Source organism: Neolamprologus multifasciatus, chromosome 5, assembly GCF_963576455.1.
Source record: "Neolamprologus multifasciatus chromosome 5, fNeoMul1.2, whole genome shotgun sequence".
In the NCBI taxonomy this organism is placed as follows: Eukaryota; Metazoa; Chordata; class Actinopteri; order Cichliformes; family Cichlidae; genus Neolamprologus; species Neolamprologus multifasciatus.
This window is the reverse complement of record NC_140443.1, coordinates 9,569,314-9,596,180: the sequence shown is the minus strand read 5'-3', so window position 1 is coordinate 9,596,180 and position 26,867 is coordinate 9,569,314. Positions and strand designations below refer to the sequence as shown.

Genomic DNA, 26,867 nt, shown 5'->3' with positions numbered 1-26,867 from the left:
CTGACCTTACAGGAGAGGCAATATAGACAATAGCTGGAAAAATACAAACAATAACGGGAGTAATAAAGACAATAATATAAGGAGTGTGTGCTTAGCCTGATTTATAGAAATATATAATGTACAAGAAATACATTTATCAACATGTAAAAAGATAATGCCTTTGTTAAACAAATTGTAATGTATTGTAACTGTTTGGCTTACTCACAATAATGAGATTTTCTTCCAGTGTAGATTTGTTTTAATATTTCCTACCTTGCCTTATTTAGTGGCCACTATTGCATTTACTACCATACCTACTATTTTAATCCTCTCATGTCCAAATGTTGTATTTGACAGCCTTCTGGACAGGTATAGATCTATGTAAGCTCTACTATTAAAGAGAGGAGCAGGACTTTTGAGTAATATTTGTTCAACACTCTTATGAAATGTTAGCCTTTTGAATGAGCTATACGAGGAGAGAATTTGGTAGTAGTCACAGTATTAGCTAGAATAACATAAACAATTAAATGAGTCATGCGTAAATCTGACACTCCTGATGAATTTCCACAAGGATAGTCTGCAGGAAGCGGTTGAGTCCATTTATAGCTTTGCAGCAAAACTGTCACTGTTGACTCTAGAGGGGTATAAATTAAAGCAGGAGACCTATCATTAGCAATGAGTCACCAGAATAGAATTAACTTTTATGCCATGACCTTCAAAGTTGGTACAGACAGCAGGTTGGGAACAAAATCTATTATATTTGGTGAGGATTATTTATACAGCTATAACTTTATTTTTTCCCTGTACTTCTTACTTTCTTCTTATTTCATCTTACTTGACACCCTCCTAATATCCAAGTTCCTCCTGTAAAATGTTGCGTTGCTGTGGACAGATTAATATATATCAAGAAAATATTGCAAAAGCACAAAATAAAGTAAATCTGCAGTAGCACTGAATGTACTAATCCCTACAATGAGAGATTTTGTCAGTTTAATTACAATTACACAGCACCTGCTTCACATTGTGTAATAAAAAGAGTTTCAATTTAGTGAGTGTGACTGATTCAGCTCATAGTTAATGAATAGAGTCTGTCTGGGTTTTCAGACTGTTTTTTATGAGTCATTCTACTCCTGATGGTGTTGCACTGAAATGTAACCCACTGGCTTATTGACCTTATAAGCCTGTAAGGTCAAAAATAATGCCAAAACAAAAAAATTAATTAGAAAAAAAATAGCGAGAGTTATCTGGACAAAAATGCCATGTTGAGGAAACAGATGGGCTACAGCAGCAGAAGTCCACAAAGGGTGCCACGCCTGTCAACTAAGAACAGGAAACTGAGGCTATAATTTGCACTGGCTCACCAAAATTGGAGAACAGACGACTAGACAAATGTTTCCTGGTCTAATGAATCTTGGTTTCTGGTATGGCTTTCAGATGGTACAGTTCGCAACCAGTGATTCATCCTGCCTTGTAAGTTCAGGCATTTTGTAGTGAACTGTTGTGATCAGTATTTTCTTTGCACAAATTAAGTCCCTTATTATTGAGCATCATTTAAATTCCACAGCCTACCGGAGTGTTATTGCTGTCCATCGTTTCATGATCACATTGCACCCATCAACTGATGACTGCTTCCAGCAGGATAAGGTGAGATAAGATAAGAAAAACTTTATTTATCCCGAGGGAATCTCTTTTGTTGTAAACATGCTCAATGAAGCAAGAGGAAAAAAATGAGTGCAGATAAAATAAAATAACACAACTATCAGTACAAGTAATTATGACAAATGACATAATGCTAATGTTAGTGCAATGAATAATTGAATGGCATGGATATCATGCCATGCCACAAAGCTCACAATATCTCAAACTGGTTTCTTGAACATGACATATTCAATATAGCACCATTGGGATGTGGTGGAGCATGAAATTCACATTGGACTGTGAAGCTGACAAATCTGCAGCTACTGTGTGATGCTATCATGTTGATATGGGCCAAAATCTTTGAGGAATGGTTTGAGGACCTTGTTGAATCTATGCCACAAAGACTGAAGACAGGTATAAAAGGAAAAGGGTGTCCAACCAGGTACTAGGTATTAAGTACAGATGTAACTAATAAGTGTATAGTGAATATTGTACATCCAAGCTGTTTTATTTTAAATTAATCTGATGCAGCCCTTTGAATTACATTTAAATATGTAGCTCTGCAGCATTCGTCGGACACAGTCGCTTTCACTGCTGCAAACTGTATAACATTAAAAACTAGACTGAATTTTTTTTTTTTTTTTTTTTTACAGATCAGTAATATGACCGTCTCTGCTTCTGTCAGGCCAGTCACGAAATCATTTTGTTTGTATTCACTTGACATTTCTACAATTGCATTTCTATTATTAGGCCACCAGATGAAATATGATCCATTGGTTTTTCAAGTGTTTTGGCATTTCAGGGTGTAGTTCGTTATCTTTTTATTGGCTATGCTGTGACATAATAATGTTTGATGGTTATTCTTCATTCAATTTACAACTTTAGATGCGTCAGAAAGAGTCCACTTTTAAAACCCAAAGGCTCAGAAAGACCGCTTTCACCTGAATCATGACTCCCAGATAATATCCTGTATCTTGATTGATTATGTGTATCCAGGTTCATTGAGTTTATATATTAAACCCATTCTTTTCATTGGTAAGACTGAAATGTCTATAAAACTTTACATTGTCTAAATAAAGGAAGAGATCTAGGTTTTTTTTTTTCGCTTTTCTTTCCACAATAAATGGGAAGTAAATATTGAATTACAGCCAGACAGGCCAAGTAGGTATCCGCCTTCACATAGGAGCCCAGTATTTTTAGATTCTGTCCCCTCTGTCTCACATATTGAGACAATGTCCTGCATTTTGGCTGGTTTAGATTTACAAAGGTTAAACTTTAAATTCCAAAAGAAACATGTGGCTCAAAGTAAAATGCCGTAGTGTGAGATGTATACCTCCTAAAACCTAAAACAAAACACTGAAATATGTTATTGTACAGTTACAGTTATTGCTATAAAAAAACAAATAAGTGTGCAAAGACTACTATGTGGCCATTAAAGATCAATTGTTTGCATTGCACTGATGTCACAGCTTAAGGATAAGTCTCTGCAGATGACCACACACGTGCAGACAGACAAACACACATATCAAATACATATCTTTTGCCCTGTCTTCCTAACGTGCATTAGTACCAAGTGCAATCTTCTCAATATAACAAGTATTTTATTCTATTTTGTATAGTATGTTATTCTTCTTTTATCTTATTCTATTCTATTGTTTTTGTTCTTAATTTTTACTGCTCTTAACTTGTACTTTCGGAACAAAACACTACTACTTTTAAAACATTGCCCACATGTGGGACTAATAAAGGTTTATCTTATCTTCTTAAACCTGCAGTATTTGTGTGTTTGATTCCTGTCTTAGATATCTAACCACCTACCTACCTAATTAGTAATAAATCCCATGTTGTTCTGAATATGTATAGTCTTTGAAATTTAGTTTGTTGGAATCCAGTCACACCACAGCCAGCTGATGGGCACTTTACCTCGGTATGTAGATTGGAAACAAAGGAAAACAGCTAGCTTCCTTTCTGTTGTAGTCTTCTTCTTCTTCTTTTTTTAAGCAGCAGAAGACTGCCTCCTTCCCCCTGTCACCAAGTACAAGATATACGAGGTTGTATTTTTGCCGGGGTTTTCATTCAACCATCCATTCTCTTCCACTTATCCTTATCAGGGTTGCAGGAGGGCTGGAGCCTACAGTATCCTAGCTACTATAAGACGAGAAGAGGGGTACACCCTGGACAGGTCGCCAATCTGTCGTAGGGCTAGCACAGAGAGACAGGCAACAATTCTCATTCACATTCACACCTATGGGGAATTTAGAATTACTAATTCACCTAACCCCACTAACTGCATGTCTTTGGACTGTGGGAGGAAGACAGAGGACCCAGAGAGAACCCACACAAACACAGGGAGAACATGCAAACTCACATGCAAAAACAACAGAAAGGCACCAGACAGACAGCGGAGGTGAACTCAGGACCTTCTTGCTGTGAGGCAACAGTGCTACTTTATGCACCACGCCACCGCGCTCCCTGATTGCTGGGGTTTCTCTCTAAAATTGTTGGGTCTTTAGAGAAATGCCAACTGAGGTAACTGTTATTGTGAATTGTTAAATTGAACATTTCAGTTATTGTTATCACAAGATTAACATACAGTCTATTATAGTCAATTACACCAGAAAGTATTGCATAGTAGATTAAATTTTAGTTGTTAGTTTAGTTTTCTATTATTCAATATGACTGCAATGTTGTTATTTCTTGATTGGACTCCACTGGTAGAAAACGATATTTTTACGTGTCCTGTATGTCAGAACCAAATGAAGCCATGAAGTCAAAGTCCACTTTGCCATTATAGATTACTGATTATGGATACATTATAGACCCAATTACAATATAACAAAGTGAAAAGTCTGAATACTTTCTGAGCTAATATTTTGAACCTTTACTCTGAGAGTATCCTATAATAAACATGTTGTTTTTTAGCTGAAACAACAACATGGAAACTGGAAAAAATAAAAAACATTATCAAGCGTTCAGTTTAGTATGTTACCAGTTTACTATTGACTACTTAACAACAGAGAGCAAATGATTTCTGTGTATGGGTGCAGTAACTGTTATAATGTAGTATTCAAACCTCTCCAAACACAAAAGTAAAGTACTTTTCAAATTAGCAGTGTCTTACCTTCAGTCACACCCACACTGATAAGTCACAGTGATAAACAGTCAGAATACTTTTATCTTGATGTTGTTGTGATAAAGGATAAAAGAGTCAGAGTTGTTTTGAGATAATAAATTGCATTTAGCTGCAACAATGCGTAAAAAGGGCAAAAGTTCGTTATCCAGCAGTAAAGAAATGGAGTAACCGTGGCACGTTTGGATTTCTCGACATCTCCTTGTAAAATAAAATTTCTTCAATGACCATGACCATGGATGACATGATTTCAAAATGTTTTACAGCCCTAAAAACATAAATCATAATCACAAAGAGTCAGTAGTAGTTTAGACAAATAAATATTTGTTCCAAGTTGGAAAATGGTAAAGTTTATGGCAGGAAAAGCAACAACTGGACCCCCTGCTAGGGCACAGAACAGAACGGGCATCAATTACAGCAAAGTCCCTGAGTGTGACAGAGCAGCAGGTATATCATCTCCTCAATGTTGTACATTGTTGTGCTGTGTTATTGTGTCGCATACAAATGACGTCACAGGACTTTCAGCTGTATTGCTGTAATGACCTTGACTTAATGCATATTTTAAGTGGCACTCAATTATAATGAAAACAGCTAAAACCAAGTAGAGAAGCGTCTCGAGTCGGGTTAAACCAAGTTGGTACTGGTAGAAAAGAGTGAGCAGAGTTCTATCAATATGGCTCTGGTGCTTAGGTCTTGTTCTTGTCCTGCATTGATGAGAGCCTTTTTTGTGTATTATTTGTTTGTTTGCTTTCATGCTGGGGTGTTTTTAGTCTTAACATCCACAAATACATCTTAGCAGCCTGCAGAAGTTTGACGGATAGTTTAATTGACCCACTTGAGTGTGAAATGTTGAGAAGTCACACTACTTGAAGAGATTCTATTCACTCTCAGGCTGATGATTTACTCTCTCCACCCTAAACTGCTGCCATTAGTGTGAATAATTGCTCTTTTCCATGACTTGGAGGCAATTATTCACTTTTTGCAAACAGAAAACTGTTTGTTTTGACAAGCTTGGACAAATAGTGATGCGAAAAAAAGGTTTTGACCAGTTTTTAACTGGGCCTCTTAATCTGGTCTGTTTATTTTATTTGAGATTAACAGAGGTCACTTTGTGCAGTAACATGCCAGACCCAGTTACTCACCAACTCTAACCTATTACTCAACACTTTGTCACATCAAATCAGCCCATAATAATGCTTCAGCACTATTAAATTATTAACATGTATTGAGTTATCCCAATATTTTTACAACACACTGTACTGCCCACACATTTCCGCCAGACAGCCTTACGTGGCAGCCCGTTGGACTGAAAAGAATCCTTTCCTGTCTGAAGTGAAGATTATTGATTAACAGTGCGGGCTTAGCCTCATATACTAGTACCACCCTTCTACACTGGCTGTATGATAAAGGCAATGCAAAAGCTGACTAACACAGCCTTTAAATGATGACATAGGCATAATTTTACGTTTTAATTAGATTATATATATATATATATATATATATATATATATATATATATATATATATATATATATATATATATATATAGTGCCGAACCACAACATCCACAAGACAACTGAAGTTATCATTACCCCTGCTTACATCATACAGTGACTCAATTGGCTTGAGTCAGTGTCATCATAAACTGTGAGAATGGCATATAGTACAGGTTTCCTGTATGTCACAATTGTTGACACATTCAGACAGATAACATCCTAACGTCCTTCCTAACACCTTTTTCACACACACACAAACACACACATAGTAAAAAAAAAGAAAAGAAACACACACACCCACTAATATCTGGCTTTTTCTTTGACTCTCCAGTTTTCACAAACATTTCTCGGCTCCAATTCCAATCAGCAGTGATGGAAAAATTATATTCTAGATGGGCAGACTAATCTTCGCCTGCCTTTTAACACGATGCCATGAGGCATGATGAAGCTGTCGCCTCCGTCAGTAACACCTGTGATCCTTTGTCATTTCTGCCAAAAATCCCTGACTGTCTCCTTTCAAGCAGCACTCGGACATTGTTCAGTCAAGTTTGAAATATATAAAAACTAAACCACCGTGACACTGGCCTCCAGGCTGCTTTTCACTCTTTCCTAACTTTATTTTCCAGCACGTCAGTGACACCAAATGTGGCACACCTGAGAAAAAAACAAAAACATAAAACGCAAACTTATGAGTGATAACATTGAATATACACATTAGGTATATTTTTATGTGCCATTGTAACATTTTTTTTATCTTAAAAATGTTTCATAGGTTCTGTGCCAGTACAGGTACAGGTCAGTGAAGCAGGTTGAGCAGGTTGTCATTGCCAAAGGCTACGGCAGGGGCCTGGGTTTGATTCTGCCCTAGGTGGCTTCCTCTATGTTGTTCTCATTTTTACTCTTCTGTTGAAAAAACAGAATTCCCTCATAGACACCTCAACTTTTTTAATTAATTTAATTCAAGTATTATTGAAAAAAAAAAGATATTAATTTAGAAACACGATATAATTTATAATTAATGTGTAATATGTGATTTTGAATTAATTTATTATGTAATCTATTCGATTAATTTACACAATAATTTTAGTTGATAAAATAAGTTTGGTCTGTTAAGGGTTACAGCATGGCTCCACCAAGGTTATCGCATTTGCCTTACAGGCAGAAGATCCCTAGTTTGAGGATACACAAACTCGACCCAGTAAAAAGCTAGTGTTCTCCTAGTGCCAGCCCTAAAGCTGAAAAAATGGACCAGACGTCCAGGATATCCAGGATAAAACCTGTGCCAAATCAAAGCAGACAGATCCATCCGCTGTGAGAACTCCTAGGGAATTTGGGAGCGGCTCAAAGTACCTTCACTTGAGGGTTAAGGGCAGGACATCCTCAATGAAAACTATTTCTTATAACATCTTTTGTCAAACTGCAGCACTTTAATGTAGAGAAGGAAAAGACTACTGTCATAAGATGAAGAGCTGGTCAACCGTGGTGTGAAGTGGGTGTTTTCGTGGGTAAATCATTTTTACCCACTAAAACACCATAAATTAGCATGAATGAGTATTCATTCTCCTCTGCTATTAAACGTGTGTGACTGCTCAGCAGTAAGATAAACTCACTTCAATAAAGTGCAAAGACAGCAGTTTGACTGGAGGCAATCACCAAACTGTGAAAACAGAAGTTGATAAAACACCAGTCTGAGTGTGGCTATAAATCAAATAAGGCGAGATGTCATAAACAATAGTTAGAGCGGACTGTTGTAAAAGTCAATTGAGTAATAAAGAAACCTGAAGACTACTGAATTCACAGGAGTAAAGACAAAACGGTGACTTTCCCCTCCAGTAAGGAACAAATTAAGTACACTGCTCAAAACATTAAAGAAACACTTTACCTCAGTAGGAAAAATAATGATATTGGATATCTATACTGATATAGACTGAGTAATGTGTTAGAAATGATAGGATGCCACATTGTTTGATGAAAATAAAAATGATCAACCTAATAAGGGCTCAATTTAATGACATGCTCCTAATGAGGCAATGGATGCTGTACTGAGGAATCTCCTCCAAGATCCGGACTCACTGAGCTCCTGGAAAGTCTGAGGTGCAACCTGTTGGCGTCACATGGGCCGAAGCACAGTGTCCCAGAGGTGCTTCATTGAATTTAAGTCAGGTGAGCATCAGGGCCAGTTAGTGGTGTCAATGTCTTCATCCTCTGGGAGCTAGGCTACCTAATGGCAGTCAGGGTGCCGTTACCTAACCTGTAAAGGTGCTGGCCAAAGACCCAACACCAACCCAGCTTCAGGCCAAGTTTGTTTCTGATTCACACCAGAAACAGGATGAACACAAAGCAGGTGATATTGGTCCTGCTAATGGGCTAGGGACCTGTTCAGTTCTTTGAGAGTAACTGTCTGTATCCTCCAGCTCTTCAGGCTGCACTGGGAAACACAGTAAACCATCTGGTAATGGCTTTTATCAATATGCCATCCCGGAGGAGTCGGACTACCCGTGCAACCTCTGTAGAGTCGAGGTATCTCCTCATGCTACCAGTAGTGAAAATGACCCTAGCCCAATGAAAAACAAATGAAAAAAACATTAGAAAAGATTAGTGAGGAAAATATGTCAGTGGCCTCGAGCTTTAATGCCATTCCTCATTTGTTGCCCCTCTAGTGCACCTGTTTCATTATCACCAAGGCGGCTGAAGCAACCCCCTTTAGCTACTTAGCCGACTAGATTCTCCACGTCAAAGTATTCAGTTCCCAGTTGTAAGCAGTATCTGCTTCACTAACAGATAAATGCCCTGTGATGTAAAAAAAAAACAAAAAAAAAAAACAGCAGGACAATTAGCAACAGCCACTGCTGTTTTCTTCTTCTTTAAGACAATTTCCAACGGCTGGAAGAAAAACAGTTTAATTCGCTAAATGGCCGTAAAGATTTTTTTTTATCCTGCAGAGGATAAGCATGTTTTGGTGATTTGGGCAATGCCATTAAAACAAATACAAGCATTTTAAAAATTACCCAGAAGAAATACTCACAGGTTACCTTAAAGAAGTCCAGTAACTTTCTTTCTGAGCTCATTAGGTTAAATTGTTAATGTTACTGTTAATGTTTTACCTGCCCTTCATGGACAAAATGCATGTACACCATGGTCTTTTCCAATGCAAATTAAAGCTTACAGCATATTACATTACAAATTATTCTCTAAATTACAACAATTTAGTGAATAATTTTGGTCATGTAAGCAATGAAAGAGCTAGAAGACAAAAAGTTGCTTCATCTTAAGGTCCAATTATAGCACCAGTATATATATATAAATTTAACACAGAGCCAGAAATGCAGCAGGTTCACGTTACAGGTGTAATCAAGGATAGTAAAGAAATGAGCTACATAATATATTTGTTATTAGATTAGATTTCTTCAGGGAAGTAAGTGATAATTAAAAACAAATAAAATAACGTCATTTTCCTGCTCTAGCTGAAATCACCTGATAAATCGCTCAGACTCAAACTAAAGATGACCAAAATATATTTGAGATGCACTGTGCCACAGCAGGTCTGTTCACTGGATAGATTGATCCTTCATGCTACGGGTAAAAAAATTGTTTTTAATGAACTCATTAAAATCCTGCCAGCTGTGTCTCTGGGCTGCCACACCCACTGCCGTGTACGTGATTGCACATTTGGTGCCATTCCAAAGCAAGTCAATTAACTTTACTTGCATCTCTTTTTTGTTTTATTAATGGAAGGTCAGATGTTTCTTAGAGATCCTGATGCGCACTATAGCCTGTAGAGAAATACTTCCATAGATAAACAAGTGAGATACAAACTTTTCTGTACCGCTTGAAACCTTTTGCAACTTATGTTATACCCACCCTGATCGCACCACGTCAAAAAAATCATTTTAGAAAGCATGACCATGCACTTTTAAGGATGATTAATTCAAGTCAGGGCAGGCTTGTCAAGGAGAAATAAATAAATAAATAAAACTGAACTCTGTTCAGCTGTTTTCTGCAGCAGAAGCAGGAAAAGCAGTCAATTTTTTTTTGCACTAGTATTCAGTGAGTATTCTCAGCCAGGGGCTAATAAGATCTCTGTACACATCTCACATAGGAGAGAACACTATTTGCTTATAGCTGTAGTCCAGTTAAGTGCTTTTGGGTGTGTTTTTGTTGATAAGGAAATCAAAGATATGAAAGAAAAGTACTGACACTGACATAAATAAACCTTTTCTGTAATAAACAATGCGCTATGTGAGGGGGGGGGGAGGCCTATTTAAATATAAAAACTGTTTGTCTGACATTTTTCCACATTAAACAAAGCCCATTATTTGGATCAATTTCTAACAATGGGTCTGTGAGTCACTACCGTCAGAGGAATTCAAGGTAACTCTTTAACCAACCCAAGATGCAGCACACGTGAGCCAGAGATCCATAAATCTAATCAGAGAGGCGATGAGCTCAAAGTAGGATTTATGAATTTCCCTTTACAGCCTTGTAAAACACTAACTCTAATCTCACTAATTATTAACCCGTGAGAAAAACTTTGCTCTCATTTGCGGCATATCTGGTCACATGATAATGGGGCGGCTGGGTAGAATTGTATAAAAGGAGGCTTGTAGGCACAGGGAAATCAGAAACATCAAACTGAGCACCTGCTGAGCACATCTACAATAAGACGCAAAAAGACTGCAAGACAAACTGCTGTCTACTGTCACCATGAAAGCCACATTTGCCATCACAGCTCTCGTCGTCCTGGCTCTGGGCTGGACCTCTGAGGCTGTGCAAGTTGAAGTAAGTGCCTTTCTTAGCATCATTGCATGACTGATGTGTTCATGATGAGATTGCAGGCTTGAACAATGACAATTTTCTGCTCATTAGTAGAGAGAGTGAAGCTCAAATTTTGGGAAATTAAACTAACTTTTGTTCTGGATTTTCATGGATTACAAATCATACTGAAACTGTGTAGACTCTGAAGCTTTAGATGAAGTTGCAGTGCCTTTGTAACTGAAATTGCTTCTCTTTCAGGAGAACGGATTGTCTTTCTCAATGGAAGCTGTCAAGCGGCTTCAAGAGCTGTCGGAGAGTAACGGTATGACAGGACAACAAAACCCAAGACTGAAGGCTAACACCATGTCCCTCTGCGCTGACCCCATGCTCCCACAGGAGTTTCTGCCACTCTGCAGGCAGAGAGGAGCATCTGCTTCCCTTCTCAGATTATGTAAGGCATTTAGACAGTTTGCCTGAATCATAACATCTTAGGTCATAAGTATTAAATATAGATGACTCATCAGTGTACCTTATCTGCTTCCATTTCTTGTCTTCATTTTAGCTGCTGTACCCTTGGACATCTGTGAGATCTGCGCATTTGCTGCCTGCACTGGTTGCTAAACAAACAAAGCAAGCCAGAAACATCCTGCTTACTTGTGATTAATTTTTCATCCCCTGCTAAAATGTTTTAAGGAAATTTGACTTTTAACCACATGCAATGATGAACCAATGGCTTTATCTCTGCGTTTTTGACTCTGGCCCATTGGATACTTTTAGTCTAAAATTTTCAGGTATCTCAAAAAGGAAAAGAAAAAAAGAATCTGACAAAATGGGGAATGTTTTGCAAACTGTTACTTAGCATAATATAGCATATTTACTATTTTATTTTTTTGCAGAAAATTCTTTGGCATGCATTTTGTTTTGGATTTTTCGTTTGTTACATTTCCATCTTGCCTTGCTTTATATTCATATTTAAAGAAATGTTTTCTTTTTATTATTATTGTTTGGAATAAAAAGCCTTCATTGATAGATGACGTGTACATTGTGATCTTATTTTACAAATACAAATATATATATATTGCCATTCTAATTAACACAAAGGTAGCAAATATATTATTTTTCATGTTGTTAGTTGTAACAACATCTGACCCATATTTTAAATGGAAATCTGACTACCAGCTACTTTCAGCGCTTTCCTCGTCACAGGGCATCACTACAGCACAGTTTAATGCTAGATGCCCTTCCTGTGGACAGTGTTGCCAACTTATATTTAGCGAGTTTTCAGACCACCTTAGCGACTTTTTTTCTAAAAAGTGACTAGGGACAAATCTGGCGACTTTTTCTGGTGTTATTGGAGACTCATTTATGACGACATTTTGACGTGAAAGCGCGTATCGCTCTTACTCTCAACAAGCAGCGGGTGCTGCCGTGGGCACCTCGCTCGTGCAAAGTATCAGCAACCCTCCCCCAGCTGCTATCAGGGCAGGAGATGTTCCCGTCTATGCGTCCAAACTGCAAATGAATCGCGCATGAGCACAGCCGCTACTCCCGTACTGACTGTAACGCAGTCAGTTCTTCTTTTACTGTTATGTTGTTTTGTGGGTCACAAGGTTTAAAACTACTTATAAACACACACACACACACACACAAAGTAACTCCACCAGAGTGCCTATTTCGGGTCACTTTTGCCGGTCCAAGCCCGGATAAAGGAGTAGGGTTGGAATTGTGACATTAAAAAATACAATAATTGCTAAAAGAAATTAAATTTGTAGTTCTAAATGCATTTAGGACGTTTTTAGCTCACTTTATGTCTCTTCCACAATGTTATTTTTCTCTCCTACAACGTAGGTTACAATTACATCAGCATGACCAATTATGCAAATTAGGCGATGACGTCATTTAGCGACTTTTAGCGACTTTTAGGACAGCCAATAGTAATTTTCCTTACTGAGGAGTTGGCAACACTGCCTGTGGAACTGAACCACTACACTGTGTAATCACAACTGGCCAAAATATATATATATATATTTGAAAATGGCTTGTAACATTTTATAACACTTACTTACTGAGACATCCAGCATTATGTAGACACCTGATCTCCCCTTTAAAATCCCCATCTAGATCTTTAAATACTTGATCTAGGGCATGATGTAATTTATTTCTGTCAAGTGTACAGGGAAGTGGAGGAGCAATAAATGTAAACAGAACCTGTGTGCACACAAAAAAGTGATTTCCATTTCATGCAATATTATAGCAGGAAATTCGTCATCACAGATGACATGGACCCAGAGCTTTTGTGTATCTGAATTTTGAGGGTTTTGTGAGTATATTTGAGTTTGGGTTTCTGTTTTGGGAATATTATTCTAGTATTTATTCTAGTTTTTAAGTTCTTGATCGTTACTTGGATTTCATTATTATTCTAAAATAATAATGATAATAATTTCCAGTTTGTACCTAATTTCATCTTTTCTGTTTTGCCATCTGTATTGAGGTTTCATGTGAGTTATTTTGAGAAGCACGATTCATGGCTTAGCAAGCTTTGGGGATTTGAAAATCAGAGTTTTCTGTGTCATGGCATTGGCTCTTATGTACCTGGCTAAATGCCAAGTAAAAAGGGGGCTTTTGTGTTCAGCATAATCATGGTGACTGATGCTGTACACATAAACTGATTGGGAGCAGGTTATGGTATGGGTTTTGGTTTCAAATCATCTAGAAAAACCACATTTTCTCTGAATCTTTTAGTCATGGCATATTTTAAGTCCAAGTTTCTCTCCTGGGAACACTGAATGAACTGCAAACTGCATATCGCATTGTTAGGGAAATGTCTGTTATTCAGAAAAATGTATGAACACTTTAAAAACTTACTTTTAATCTGCTGCTTAGTATGTTTTACACTGCTGGAATTGTAGCTGCAATAACACAGAGCATACACCTAGAATACCCGTGCAATAAATTAATTTCACGTTGATCTGCTAACAAACTAAAGTGATTTCCACATTTCTTTTATTAGGCTGCTTTAATGTTTAAAGAGTTTTAATGTTCTGGAAGATCCCTCGGACACCTGCAGGGAGAGTAGGACGGTCTAAAGTTTTTCAGTAGTGTCTAAAGTCTTTGTGTTTCCCTAATCAGCATCAGCATTAATATATGATGCTGTTCCTAAAACAGGAAACTTACGCTGTACTTTTTGTCCTCATGTCAAATTTGTACATACTCTCATGCTGCTGCATATTTTGAATAAGTCGCTATGGAAAATACCTGATCTTAAACCTCACATACGTGTTGAAATCTCAGTTAAAGTTATTTTATCTGAAGCATTCAAATATTTGGTGTCTTTAAACCGTGAGTGCATGGGCTGTAGTTAAATCATAAAGCTAGCTTAAAAGTGCTTCAAATCAATAGTGCTAACGAAAAGCCGGAGAGGCTGACAGTGACCTCTGATTGTGTTTAAGGGCTTGTTTATATTAAATAAAACATGATACAAAGCATTACAGCCCATTAAATAGCCAACAGCCTTAATGAATGCAGCAGGAACTCACAAGCAGAGAAGTATAAAGACTTCTGCATTTCTACAAATTGCACACCATCATAACACCTCAACCGATATTAACACATGGCCATTTTTTTGTATGTGCCATTCTAAAAAACCTGCTCCTGCATTAATTTCAATGCTGTTTTTCCTGTAATACCCTAAAATCAGAATCAGCATCAGAATACTTTATTGATCAAATTATGTTGGTTACAGTGCTCCAGTACAAACAGTAACAAAGACAGACACTACAAGAAGTAAGACTACAATATATACATACATATAAGTCACTTATTGATAAATATCTGAATAAGAAAGAAGAGCATGTGCAAAAAGGGTGGCGCTATTGCAGTATACAGTGTTTTAGATGAATGAGTTGTACAGGGAGATGGCCACAGGCAGGAATGATTTCCTGTGTTGTTCAGTGGTGGTTTTTGGTAATCTCAGTCTCTCACTGAACATGCTCTTGTGGCTAGCCAGCATGTCATGGAGTGGGTGGGAGGTGTTATCCAACATTGTCTTTATCTTGAACAGCATCCGCCTCTCCGACATCACCTTAAAAGAGTCCAGCTCCATCCCCACAACATTGCTGGCCTTGCGGATCAGTTTATTGAGTCTGTTAGCATCAGCAACCCTCAATCTGCTCCCTCAGCATGCAGCGGCATAGAGGATCGCACTGGCCACAACAGACTCGTAGAAAATCCTGAGCATTGTTCGACCACTGTTGAAGGACCTCAAAAAATAGAGATGACTCTGGCCCTTCCTGTAAAGTGCTGTGGTGTTTTTAGCCCAGTTTATTGTCAATGTATATGCCGAGGTATTTATAGTCATCCACAATGTCAATATTGACCCACTGGATTGAAACAGGGGTCAAGTGTTTCCTGGTCTTCCTGAAGTCCACAATCAATTCCTTGGTCTTTGCCACGTTGAGCTGCAGATGATTGTGCTCTGTCTCATCATCCCTGCTGATGAATCCAACCACTGCAGAGTCATCAAGAGAATATACACCTTATTCAAAACTCTACTGCACACATTTTGTGTATTTTAAGTATTTTGGTTTGTTTGCTTATTTATCCATTTTATTATATTGGTGCAATCCAACCATTTTCTGAAGGGTGACAGTAAGGGTCTACAGTCTTGAACCATTCACATTCACATTCAGCCAGATTAATTTGCCTAAAAGTCCTTGGACAGGAGGGAGCAGGAGTACCCGTAGAGAACACTGAGAGGCGTGTTTTTACTATGATTTGAGCTTGTGAAGCCTCTGAAGTATTTCTTACAAATAAAACTGACTTGACCTGAAAGTGGCTTTATGTAAGACATTTGTCGGTTCTGAGCTTTCAACCCTGCATTCTATTCAATACAATTCAGTTTCATTTATACAGGTCCATTCTGAGTTTAACATTTTAGTTGTGTTTATTATGTGTTTTGTGAAATTTGTTCTTGTAATTTTTATTTCCGTTCTAGTCAATGTGTTTAATTTTTCTGTACTTTGGTTGCAGTTTCTTTCATAATTTGTAATTAAGTTTAAGTTTTTGCACTTCTGTACTTTCCTGCAGTTTCAATGTTAGATGAGCCCATGCTGTGTTATTCTCGGTTTTATTTTGATAGTCTCTTGTCTCGTGTTCACTGTATTTAATTTTAACTCACTTGTGTGTTTTTACTGACTAGTTTCGGTAGTATACCCTGGTGTTTTTCCTAATTACTTGTGTATTTATAGCCTCTGTCTCCCTTCAGTTATATGTCATGTTGTACTGCTTGTTCACATTTACTGGCCCTCGTGTGGCTTCTATTGGTTTACTGGACTTTGATACTGGCTGCCCTTCGGATTATCGCCTCAATAAAGGTTTGTTTTTTTGTTTTAATTTGTCTCACAAGTGTATTTTTCATCCACATTGACATTTGTAAATATATTAAGCAGTTTTAATATATTCAAGCTTATCCTTAACGCGCACAAGGAAGGTTTTGTTGAGCATGTACTTGTAGGTTATTTGCGTTTGCTGACAGGTCCGGTGATCACTTCAAAACTAATGCACAGGCAATTTTTCTAACATTTAATTTCCTTTCACCCAATTTTACATCAGGCTGTAACACAACATCTGCTCAAGCACTATTCACCTTCATTTCAGACGCAAATATGCACTATATCAGCATTCAGTAGTGTGAATAATTTAATTTATGCAGCCAAACTACCTCGTTAAACAGACATGCTCTCAGTTCAGGACAGCAGTGAACTCTTGAGCATACCAGCCCTGCCACCTGCACAATAATGAACTAGTAATGAGTTGCTACGAAGGCGTATTCTGGGTTTTGGGGCTTTATAGGTGAAAAAATTCTTGTATTTTTCTCCGTTCACTAATCTTTGCTCTGTTTTGTAAATGCACAACAAAAATTATTTTTTTTAAAAAATAACTAGATATAAGCTATTTTTGCAGATCCTTTGGTCTGTTCTGTATTCACACACGGGTGTGATTGAGGCTATAACTCTGGGGGTAAAGCTGTTTACTTAATAAGATCACACACTAATTGTTGGTGTAAACAGTGAGTAGCAAGGGTGTGTGGTGTCTTTGATAAATGCTGCTAGTCTTCTTACTCTGTTAACTAACACAGATGATGATCAGGTTTGGAAGCTCTGTTCTGACAATTTACAGCCTTTACTGCGCTGTGCACCTACGCATTTGGTTTGGTTATAACGTTTCATATGGCGATTCTGTATTTAGCATTAGTTTCTATGGGAGCCAGGCCTATTTTAATTTATGGATAAAGGCTATGGTTTGATCTGAAGTGTTGGAGGGCTGCATCAGCAGGTTTGACACACAAGCCACTTTTAATTATGGAATAAGCCCACAAGTATTACTGGATTCATGAATCTGTTTGATTCTGTCATTCCTAGATTCATGACAATAGGTGAGACTGCAGTGTTTGCCATTGGACAGTATGTTATAATCTTATGTGTGTCTATCCTTTTATGTGACTGCACGCAGTTAAGATCTGTGCCTTGTTAAAAGCGAGGTTACTACTTCAGAGGAAAAAAACATAATAAATCTCCTCTTAGACAAGCACTCCCATCCATTAATCAGATGACATTTGAACTTGTCAACGTAATGTCTGACTAACTCGGTCAGTTTCCTTTATAAGTCAAGATTGCAATATTACTCACATCTATGAACATTTACATAACAATTTCAGCATATTAAATGAGAAGTTGTATTAAAGCGCTGATGCATGGGACACGATTACAACTTTGTTTGTCTCTCATGAAAGCTGGAAAGCTCACTTAAAACGAGTGCATTGGATTTGTTTCAGATTTGCAATTAATACATTAGCTCCCATCCCTCTCTCTGAGCCTGTTTGAGGACTTGATGTTTAAAAATTGTGGATACATATAACTAGGTTCAGTGTTTGTTTTCTTTTTGTTTCTTTGTTCTCCCCGTGTTTGCGTGGGTTCCCTCAGGGTACTCCGGCTTCCTCCCACCGTCCAAAGACATGCAGCTTGTGGGGATAGGTTAATTGGATAATCCAAATTGTCACTAGGTGTGAATGTGCGAGTAAAATGTGAGTGCGAATGGTTGGTCCCTGTGTGTTGGCCCTGCGACAGACTGGCGACCTGTCCAGGGTGTACCCCGCCTCTCGCCCTATGACAGCTGGGATAGGCTCCAGTGGCCCCCGCGACCCTGAAAAGGAGAAGCGGAAGTGAATGGATGGATGGATGGATGTTCTCCGTTCCACGATTTCATCTCGTTATTCTTGCAAGCAGAAGGGGATGTGGACCACATCCCCACACATCATCTTTGTTCTCTTGAAGACCTTTTTTAAGGACCGAGCTGTTTTCCTTATAACATAAAAATACATTTACAGACTTCCATAAAGAAAACTGCTGCTAAAATCTAATAATCATCTTAAAATAAACAGCTCAAACAGCTGCCGATTAAAAGACAGGGAAAGAGTTCACTAATAAGCTAAAACTAGTCATGGGATTTATCATCAAAAGCATTTTTGCTTTGATATTTGACTGTTTTTACCTATTGCTGTATGTGCTCCAGCCAGAAAGCAGTTATATAATACTTATTGAGTGTGAAAAATCAATGAAAAGTTACCTTTATTGATTTTCCCAACAATGCTTGGAAGGTTACTTAATAGTTCTAGCCAAGTCTGTGCATGTGGGTGTAGTTTAACCTTCAAGTGTCCGATTGCTTTTGTGACATTTTTAAGTTTCCTACTATGAATTTGGAGAATGCAAAGTTTCATACTTCATGAACCATGGAATTAAAATGCACAGTTTTCTTATGACCCCAGAAATGTATTTTTATTTGTTTTGACATTATTTTAAAATGCTGCACAGTTTTGCAATGAAACATGGATTATAGAACAGGATTCAGAGAATTCCTGGAGTGTATACAGTTTATAGACAGACGGGCCATGGTTACAAGATGTGCTTACATATATATTTTAACAATGTTTGTTGCAGCTTGTTGCATTAAAAACTGCTGTTCCTGCTGTTCCTCTTCTGGACAGAAATCTCGAATGTTGTTCCTAGCAACTGCCAGAGCCACTTGCCTAGCTTGGGAGTCACTGCACCGACTGCTCCGATTACCACTGGGACCACTGTTCCCTTCACCCTCCAAATCTTCTCGACTTCTTCAGCCCTTGGTATTTCTGCAGCTTCTTGAGTTCCTATCGCTCAGCATCACTACAGACATCTTCCTCTGCTTTTCTAGTTGGTTAGCCATCACCAGTTTGTCTATCTGTATTTGGAAGTCTCACAGGATCTTAGCTCGGCATTCTTGACCACCGTGGTGGCATGTCCCATTTTGATCTCTGAACTTCCAGGACATACTTGGCACAGATGTCTCTCTGTACTACGCTGGCCACTTGGTTATGGCGTTCCATGTATGCCCTGCCTGTTAGCATCTTGCACCCTGCACTTATGTGCTGGATTGTCTCAGGGGCATCTTTACACAGCCTGCACCTGGGGTCTTGCTTGGTGTGATAGACCCCAGCCTCTATGGATCTTGTGCTCAGAGCTTGTTCCTGTGCTGCCATGATTAGTGCTTCTGTGCTGTCTTTCAGTCCAGCTTTGTCCAGCCACTGGTAGGATTTCTGGATGTCAGCCATTCCTCTATCTGCTGGTGCTACATAGCGTGACTGTCATTCCATGATGGTTCCTCCTCTTGTGCCTCTTCTTTCTCAAGTTTCTGCTGCAATGCTGGGTGTCTGTTGTCTCATCCCAGACAGTTCTTGGAGGCCGCATCAATATTTCACTTTGATTTTCAGTGTCTTTGAATTCATCCTTATGTAGCTTGATGTGGCATCATTTTGTTCCCTTTTGTTTTGTTTGTTGTTTTATTTTTTTCCTCAAAAGCATTAAAAAGGGCAACATTCGACTGATCAGGTAATTCTTAAAGAGAAAAAAACCACCTATAGTTCTGTAAACGTCATGAAGACTTTTCATCTCTCATCCAAGATGCTTTGTCAGAACTGTAAAGCCTGTTTTGTCTTCAAATCCCAATTTTACATTAATTTAGCTGTAAGTTAAATATTGCCCTAAAAGCCCCTTTACAACAAACTTATTGATGGCTTATCAGTCTCTTTTAATCCCTAATCATACATTAAATAAAACTTAAATGAAAACATCTGCTTTTCTGCACATTTTGAGCCATCCTGGATTTTCTTTTTTGCTGCTAAATATCAAATTATCTAACAAATATTAACACTGAATCAAATGTGCATTGACTTCTTTTGATTGTCCTTAATTTCTATTTTATTTTTAATGTATTTTTTTGTAATGCTAAAAATAGTATTTTATTTTGTGAACTTTGTATTTTTTTCCCCTTATACTTAGAAGTATATTTGCTCATTAGGAGTTTTAATTGGCTTCTAGAGTATCAAAGTCAAACCAAGACAGATTTTGCTGAATGGTTCTTATACAGAATTTCAGCTTCTTTTAATAAGCTGTTTCAAGGACTTTAACTTTGATGCACTGCTTTTATTAATTTCTCTCTAATAGTCTCTCAATGCATGCTCAATCATCCAAGTAAGGAAATCCCAAAAAGCTGATTCTGTTGATCTGGAGGTAGCATTTTCACTGGGGGAAACATTTCGTCACTCATCCAAGTGACTGCAGGCTCCCCCAACCTTTTAAACAGTACATTTGCACAATGACTACGAACTAGCACCACTGGCCAACAGTGGGCTGCGAGGTCATTTTCTTAATCATTAATATGCAAATTGTCATGAGCATTGATCAATGAACATGAATAACATTCGACTTTTTGGGTTCTCACTCATAGGTCGTCCCCAATCACATACAGTTCAATCTTAAGCCTTCAAACTGTGATCTTTCTCAAGGTAATAAAAAGTAGAAAAGGTTTAAGCTTTTAACTCAGCAAAAGTAAAACATATAAAACTAGATATAGGTTTGTTTTATGAAATAAAGTTTACACAGACAGCTATAATTCGTTGTCGATGGCAGCTCTCAGAATTGTCTCTCAGACTCTCACAGATTTGACTGCCAGACTTCAAACCAGTGCCGTTTCAGATCAAATATGCTTATCTGTTTTCCAGTGATTCCCATCTGTTGCCAGTTTGTAAAATGTCGTAATTTACACATGTGTACATACATAGCTGCTTCTTTATTAGACAGCACTGACGAGAGATGAGATTTATTAGCTGGTACTGAGATATCAGATGCGTTGGTGTGAAAAGTCACAAAACATAAAATATTGTGCCGACGGAGGTAATAACACAGTTAGTTGTTATAAACAGATTACATGACTGTGTTTATAAAGGAAAAAGCGGATCCAACATGCTTGAACTCACAACCGATTGTCGAATGCCTTAATTTTATCACTTTATAATAGCAAAAAAGTATAGTTCAGACTCTCCCACCTGCTACTGTCCCCCGCCCATTGTTTGTATTGTGTTTACAAGTCTCCTCCCTAATTTTTGAAAATATCTATAAAAGTCTTTCCATTTCACCGTTTCTTGGTCGGCTCACCTTTTCCAGCTCTACTGTCTCAACATCATCAACCACATAAGAAAATCATAAATCGAAAGCATCTTCACACCATCTTGAAAAATGAGAGTCCTCTTTGCTCTTTTTTTGGTGGGATGTGAGTGCGGTGTACCTCAAGGACTATGGGTCAGAGTAAGTATCATTTGTTTTTGGAAGTATTATAGATCCAAGGCTCATTTTTAAAGTCTCTTTGGTGTTTTTTGTATATTTCGATGCATTTCTGCCACAGTAGCTTATGGTTGATATATTCAGGCTATCTTCTTACATAAAACATTAACTTCAAGGAAATCACTCAACTCACTTATGTTCAGTGTGTCCTGCAAAAGTACACCTGAAAAGACTGTCCTGTCCTTTCCTCTGATTAATCTCTGCGAATACAATGAAAATTTCAGCTTTTTGACACGACATTAACAAAACGTTTACTGGGCCAGATGGAAACTTCTTGTCCCTCTCCCCACAGGTTGGAGACAAAAGCTTCCCACTGGAGGCTGTGAAGCAGCTCAAGAAAATCATGGAATTAGATGTAAAGTTTGGTCCTCACTCTGACGCACACACTTTCAAGACTGTGTGTGCCAACCCTCTTGTGCCGCAGGTGTTTCGACCAGTGTGCCAAAAGGATGAAGAAGTAGCCGTTTTCTCAAATCTAAGTAAGAAGAGCCCAAAGGGAGATCAGATTATTTTGGTCACAAACACATTACGGTATTACAGTGTGTTCCTGTCACATCGTTATTTCTCCACAGCTTGCTGCAAAGGGTATTGCATGCATAAGAAATTATGCAAGTAGCTCATTGGGCACACTCTGAGCAACCAGTGTTAATGACTTAAAGCATGATCCCAAACCAAAAACAAATAGTGTGTTATGTGTTATTATACAACAGCAGTCTTGTGTAACATATTATCTTTTTGCAATCATTTTTAAGGACAAAAGCAATAACAGTGTTTTAGTCTGTAAGTCAGTTTGTTTACCAGCTCTCTGTTCAATCTATAATAGCTGGTCCCAAGCTTAATTAAGCATAATAAGATTTCAGTCTAAAAATGGACAAATTCCAGTTGTCATAGATGCCATATGTTGCCATTAATTTTACAGAACATGTAAGCAAAATTTCCTGAAACAGACAAGGTGCTTCTTTCAAACCTTTTTGCAAATGTAACATTTGTTTGCTATTAGACTGAGAGGGTTAATACACCTTTACTACTATTATTGTGGGAATGGTAGATGGTATTTGTTGCATGCATTGTTACATGAGAATGTCACTGGCATTTTGACAGAGAAGCCAATTAGTTTCCCACACACTCGAAGCAGTGGCAAATTCACTATTTAATATATCAAAATATGTCTTGGAGCATGTCTAAAGCTCGTATGTCAATCTGCATATGAAATGTTGTGTGACAGTTTGTTGGTTAGTTGTTTCCCTGTTTTTAGGCTTTGTTGTATGCTGGTTTTCCTGGATGTTTTATGTGTTCCCGCACATTAGCCTTTCCCTTGTATATGAATGACTTGCTCAACCACCTGAACTCCAGTTGCTGAGCCAGTCTCAGTATCCTTTTGCCAAATTTAAACAGCAAACAATTACGCACAGGCTCTTCCATTTAATCTTTCGTTTTATTACTCAGACAAACACTCTGTAGGACTCAAGATTAAAGACACAGACAACAAGCATAAAGTTTAGTTGAGTTGCTCAAATGGATTCATAGACTCGAATCCAATGTTTACACATTGTAATAGACACATCCAGCAAGTGCTGCACCACAAAATGCCTGGAAGGACAACACCAGGCTTTGCAGAAAAGTAATCAGAAAAGACATTTGTTGCTGTAATAACATCCAATTATCACTATTAGGAGTAATTTTTCAAACTGGAAAGCAGGCCATTGGGTAAAATAAGGAATGTTTTTTCTGATTGGGATTATTAAAATAATCGCTGAAGTTGTTGTTTTTCTTGCACTTTCTAGTGGTTATAAATATGAATGAGTGTGAGATATGTGCCAACCCCGCCTGCGCTGGATGTGGATATTGAGGCTGCCGTCAGCTAGACACACACCTCCCCTGAGAGTCTCTAAGGTGTCATCATCCATTGTTCTTCTACATCTGGGCGTCATGGAGTCTCAGCAAGAAGTTTTCAATTATTTAGAACTGTTAACTGTTAATTAATGTAAGGGGAAGAGGGGTTGTGTTATATATAAATTCATTGCAAAGCAAAACTGTTGATAAAAATGATATTTAATGGAAATCTGGTGGAATGTGTAACTGCAGAACTTAAGCTGGAGAAGTAAAACAACGCTAAGCTGTATATACAGATCCCCTGGAGCTTGTGTGCAAGTTTTTATAGACAAAATTGACATGTGACATTATATGCAATAATAAGATGCTCTTTTTCTCTGGAGATTCGATGATGATTTACTCAATCATTAAGGACACACACAAGCTGAAGAATTTAATAACATAATGTTTTGGATAAGTTTGTTTCCTACAATTCCACATCCAACTAGGATAGAAGTAAACGATGCTGTCATAGATAATATATTCTCAAATGATGTAGTTGGGAAAATTCTCAGGGGTATAACCATGAATGATATAAATGATCATCTGCCATTTTTTTAGATGTAGAAAATAGAAATATCATTGAGAAAGACGTCAGAACTAGCAGGATAACAAGATGTATTAGACATAGTTAAAGCTGATATGATTAAACAAGCCTGGAGCAGCTTGTTCAGAAGATGCAAATGAGGTATAGAAAACTTGGGGGAAATAATAACTGACTCATACAATAAAAACTGCAGAAAGAAAAATTAATCGTCTAAAGAATTCTTTAAAATTAGAACAAAAGAGTCTAAAAATGAATATGAAAAGTATAAAAATAAATTAACATGGATATTAAGATCATCATAAGCAAAAGAACACATAATAGTTTACTACGAATACAGGTAAGGAATACAGAACACCTGGAGAGTTTGAAATATTCTGATATTCTGATTACATTGCAAATACTGGAACGCGGTAATCAAAGAGTTCTTTGTAAATATAGGAACAAAACTAGCTTGACAATTAAAACACCCAACAATAATCAAAGAGAAACAGGTCAGCTGGATATAGAGAGCCATAATCTATATTTCAGAGGAACGGACGAAACAAAAATAATACTGTAACAGCAGGACAGTGTACACTGAACTCCGCACCACACATGGCACAGGGGCTCCGTTACACCAAAGACACTCACACTGTAACAGGCAGGAACCCAAGTGACCTTACAAAGAATGAAAATTGATTAATATGTCTGGACTTAAAGCATTTGACACCACTAACAAATTATTGGAAAGGTTAGAAATGTATGGAGTAAGACAGACTGCACACTCATAGTTCCATATTTGACCCATTGGGCAGAAGTATTGGGAAATGCATATAGAATGATCACCAACTTAATATTTTTATTACAAGATAAAGAACTAAAAGTAGTATTGAGAGCAAATTATTATTATTTCACTACCCCACTGTTCATTTGGATGAATACATTAAAACTTGTGATTTTTATTATTAAGAGATAATCAAATCTTGGATGCCTCCAGGCATCCAAGATTTGTTCCGGTTGAGAAGAACCAATTATTTTTATGTTAATGTTATTATGACATACTCTTTTTTGATGGGGGCTTTTGGTCACATTGTCAATTTTTGGTTGGCTAAATATTGTATTATATATGAGGGGTAAGTGCAATATTGAAGCTTTTGCTTCTGTGTACACTATATTGTATAAGTATTCTCTCGGCATTCATCCCAAAGGCGTTCTCTCTGGTTGAGGACAGGACTCTGCACAGGCCAGTCAAGTTCGTCCACACCTAACTTGCTCATCCTTTTCCTTACGGAGCTTGTTTGTGTTTTTTTGGTTTTGTAGTAATGTCAGAAGTGGGGCTGTCCCCAAATTGTTCTTACTAAGTCCAAAATGTTTTTGTATGCTTTGGTATGCTACGTAGAGTTCCCTACTCCTGGAAAACAAGTCTTCACTGTTGTAGAGTCCAGTGGTAGCGTTCTTGTGCTAATCTAAAGGCTGCGTGAAGTTTGGAGGTCAGTATTGATTGACTCTGCAGAAAGCTTGTGGCCTTTACACACTATACAATTCACCATCTGCTGACCCCACTTTGTGATTTTACATGACACTACGTCATGGCTGAGTTGCAGTCTTTCCCAGTTGCTTCCATTTTTTTATAATGCCTCTAACAGTTTACTGTGGAATGTTTAGTAGCAAGGAAATTTCACAAGGTGACACCCTGTCATGGTACCACGTTGGAATTCATGGAGCTCCTGAGAGTGACCCATTCTTTCACAGATGTTCATAGAAGCTGTCTGCATGCTTAGGTCCTTGATTTTATACACCTGTGGCTATGAAAGTGATTGGACAGCCCACATTTAATAATTTAGGATGTGTGAGTAAAAACTTTTGGTAATATAGTGTATTTCTTTCTTTTTTCCATGTTTTTTGTTTTGCTATGACAGACAGAAACAAAATGGACAAACATTTCTATGTACAAGCATCCACGGACACATCAAAGCACAACTTCACTTAATCCCAGCAGGTCTTAGTGGTCAAAGTACTTGATTTTGGATTAAAGTGACAAAAATCTGATTTACCATTTTTTTATGCTTTGGTAGATACAATCCTTTGTTACTAAGGGCACAAATCTGTTAAACTTTTAAAACTCCTTAAGGCAATTTTATAATAATCAAAATGCCTCCTTTGGATTGATGAAAGAACGTTTTTAACTGAAATATTTACAGACACAAACCTGCATGCACACAAAAGAAGAATGATGCTTCAAAGCCACTGAACTGGGGTAAAAGTAAAGGGTATTAAGCAAGTCTAATGAAAGCAAGTCTAAAGTGAGTGAGCTTAAGGGGTCATATTCAAAAATGTTTTATTTGTTAGATAAATCATTTGGCTTCAACTAAACTCGTCCACTTAACCAAACTGGTAACCCCCTTTTAATGTAATTCTCCAAATACACAATCTGTTTGTTTTTGTTTGTTGCCCGCAACTGATTTTGCCAGGATCTACCATGTGTCTGATATGACACGATGAAAATGTATCCAACAGACTAGCCAGTAGTGCGGCTAATTTATGTAACAGCAGCAGGGAATGTGCATCACTGCACTTCAGACATCAATATGCACGACCTGATTCGTGAAATGCTCTCCGGCCCCTGTGTTTTGCAGCCATCACAGCTGTCACACACACACTCTCATCAGTCATTAGAGAAACACCCGTTTTTAATCATTTAAAGCTGTTCTGTTGTCTGGACAGGTTTTTAGTTGAATCCACTGATCTTTAAAACCTCCAAT

General features: G+C 37.7%; 2 protein-coding genes across 2 annotated transcripts; both read left to right on the top strand.

The window, feature by feature from the left end:
- Positions 1–10,854: 10,854 nt before the first annotated feature.
- On the top strand, positions 10,855–12,019 carry LOC146518048 (guanylin). The gene is made up of 3 exons (XM_085159418.1): positions 10,855–11,022; positions 11,257–11,449; positions 11,561–12,019. The coding sequence occupies exons 1-3, from the start codon at positions 10,948–10,950 to the stop codon at positions 11,617–11,619; spliced, it is 327 nt and encodes a 108-aa protein (XP_085015544.1). The 5' UTR covers positions 10,855–10,947; the 3' UTR covers positions 11,620–12,019.
- A 3,670-nt stretch (positions 12,020–15,689) lies between these two features.
- On the top strand, positions 15,690–25,058 carry LOC146518047 (guanylin-like). The gene is made up of 4 exons (XM_085159284.1): positions 15,690–16,370; positions 21,531–21,671; positions 22,000–22,186; positions 23,492–25,058. The coding sequence occupies exons 2-4, from the start codon at positions 21,603–21,605 to the stop codon at positions 23,554–23,556; spliced, it is 321 nt and encodes a 106-aa protein (XP_085015410.1). The 5' UTR covers positions 15,690–16,370; positions 21,531–21,602; the 3' UTR covers positions 23,557–25,058.
- The last annotated feature ends 1,809 nt before the right edge of the window (positions 25,059–26,867 follow it).

What these genes read in the sequence shown, in the direction of transcription:
- LOC146518048 (XM_085159418.1), top strand. Translation starts at nt 10,948, where the DNA reads ATGAAAGCCACATTTGCCATCACAGCTCTCGTCGTCCTGGCTCTGGGC. An exon ending in CTGAGGCTGTGCAAGTTGAA is followed by an intron (nt 11,023 to 11,256) that starts GTAAGTGCCTTT and finishes CTTCTCTTTCAG; the next exon opens with GAGAACGGATTGTCTTTCTC. An exon ending in TGCTTCCCTTCTCAGATTAT is followed by an intron (nt 11,450 to 11,560) that starts GTAAGGCATTTA and finishes TCTTCATTTTAG; the next exon opens with CTGCTGTACCCTTGGACATC.
- LOC146518047 (XM_085159284.1), top strand. Translation starts at nt 21,603, where the DNA reads ATGAGAGTCCTCTTTGCTCTTTTTTTGGTGGGATGTGAGTGCGGTGTA. An exon ending in CTCAAGGACTATGGGTCAGA is followed by an intron (nt 21,672 to 21,999) that starts GTAAGTATCATT and finishes CTCTCCCCACAG; the next exon opens with GTTGGAGACAAAAGCTTCCC. An exon ending in AGCCGTTTTCTCAAATCTAA is followed by an intron (nt 22,187 to 23,491) that starts GTAAGAAGAGCC and finishes TGCACTTTCTAG; the next exon opens with TGGTTATAAATATGAATGAG.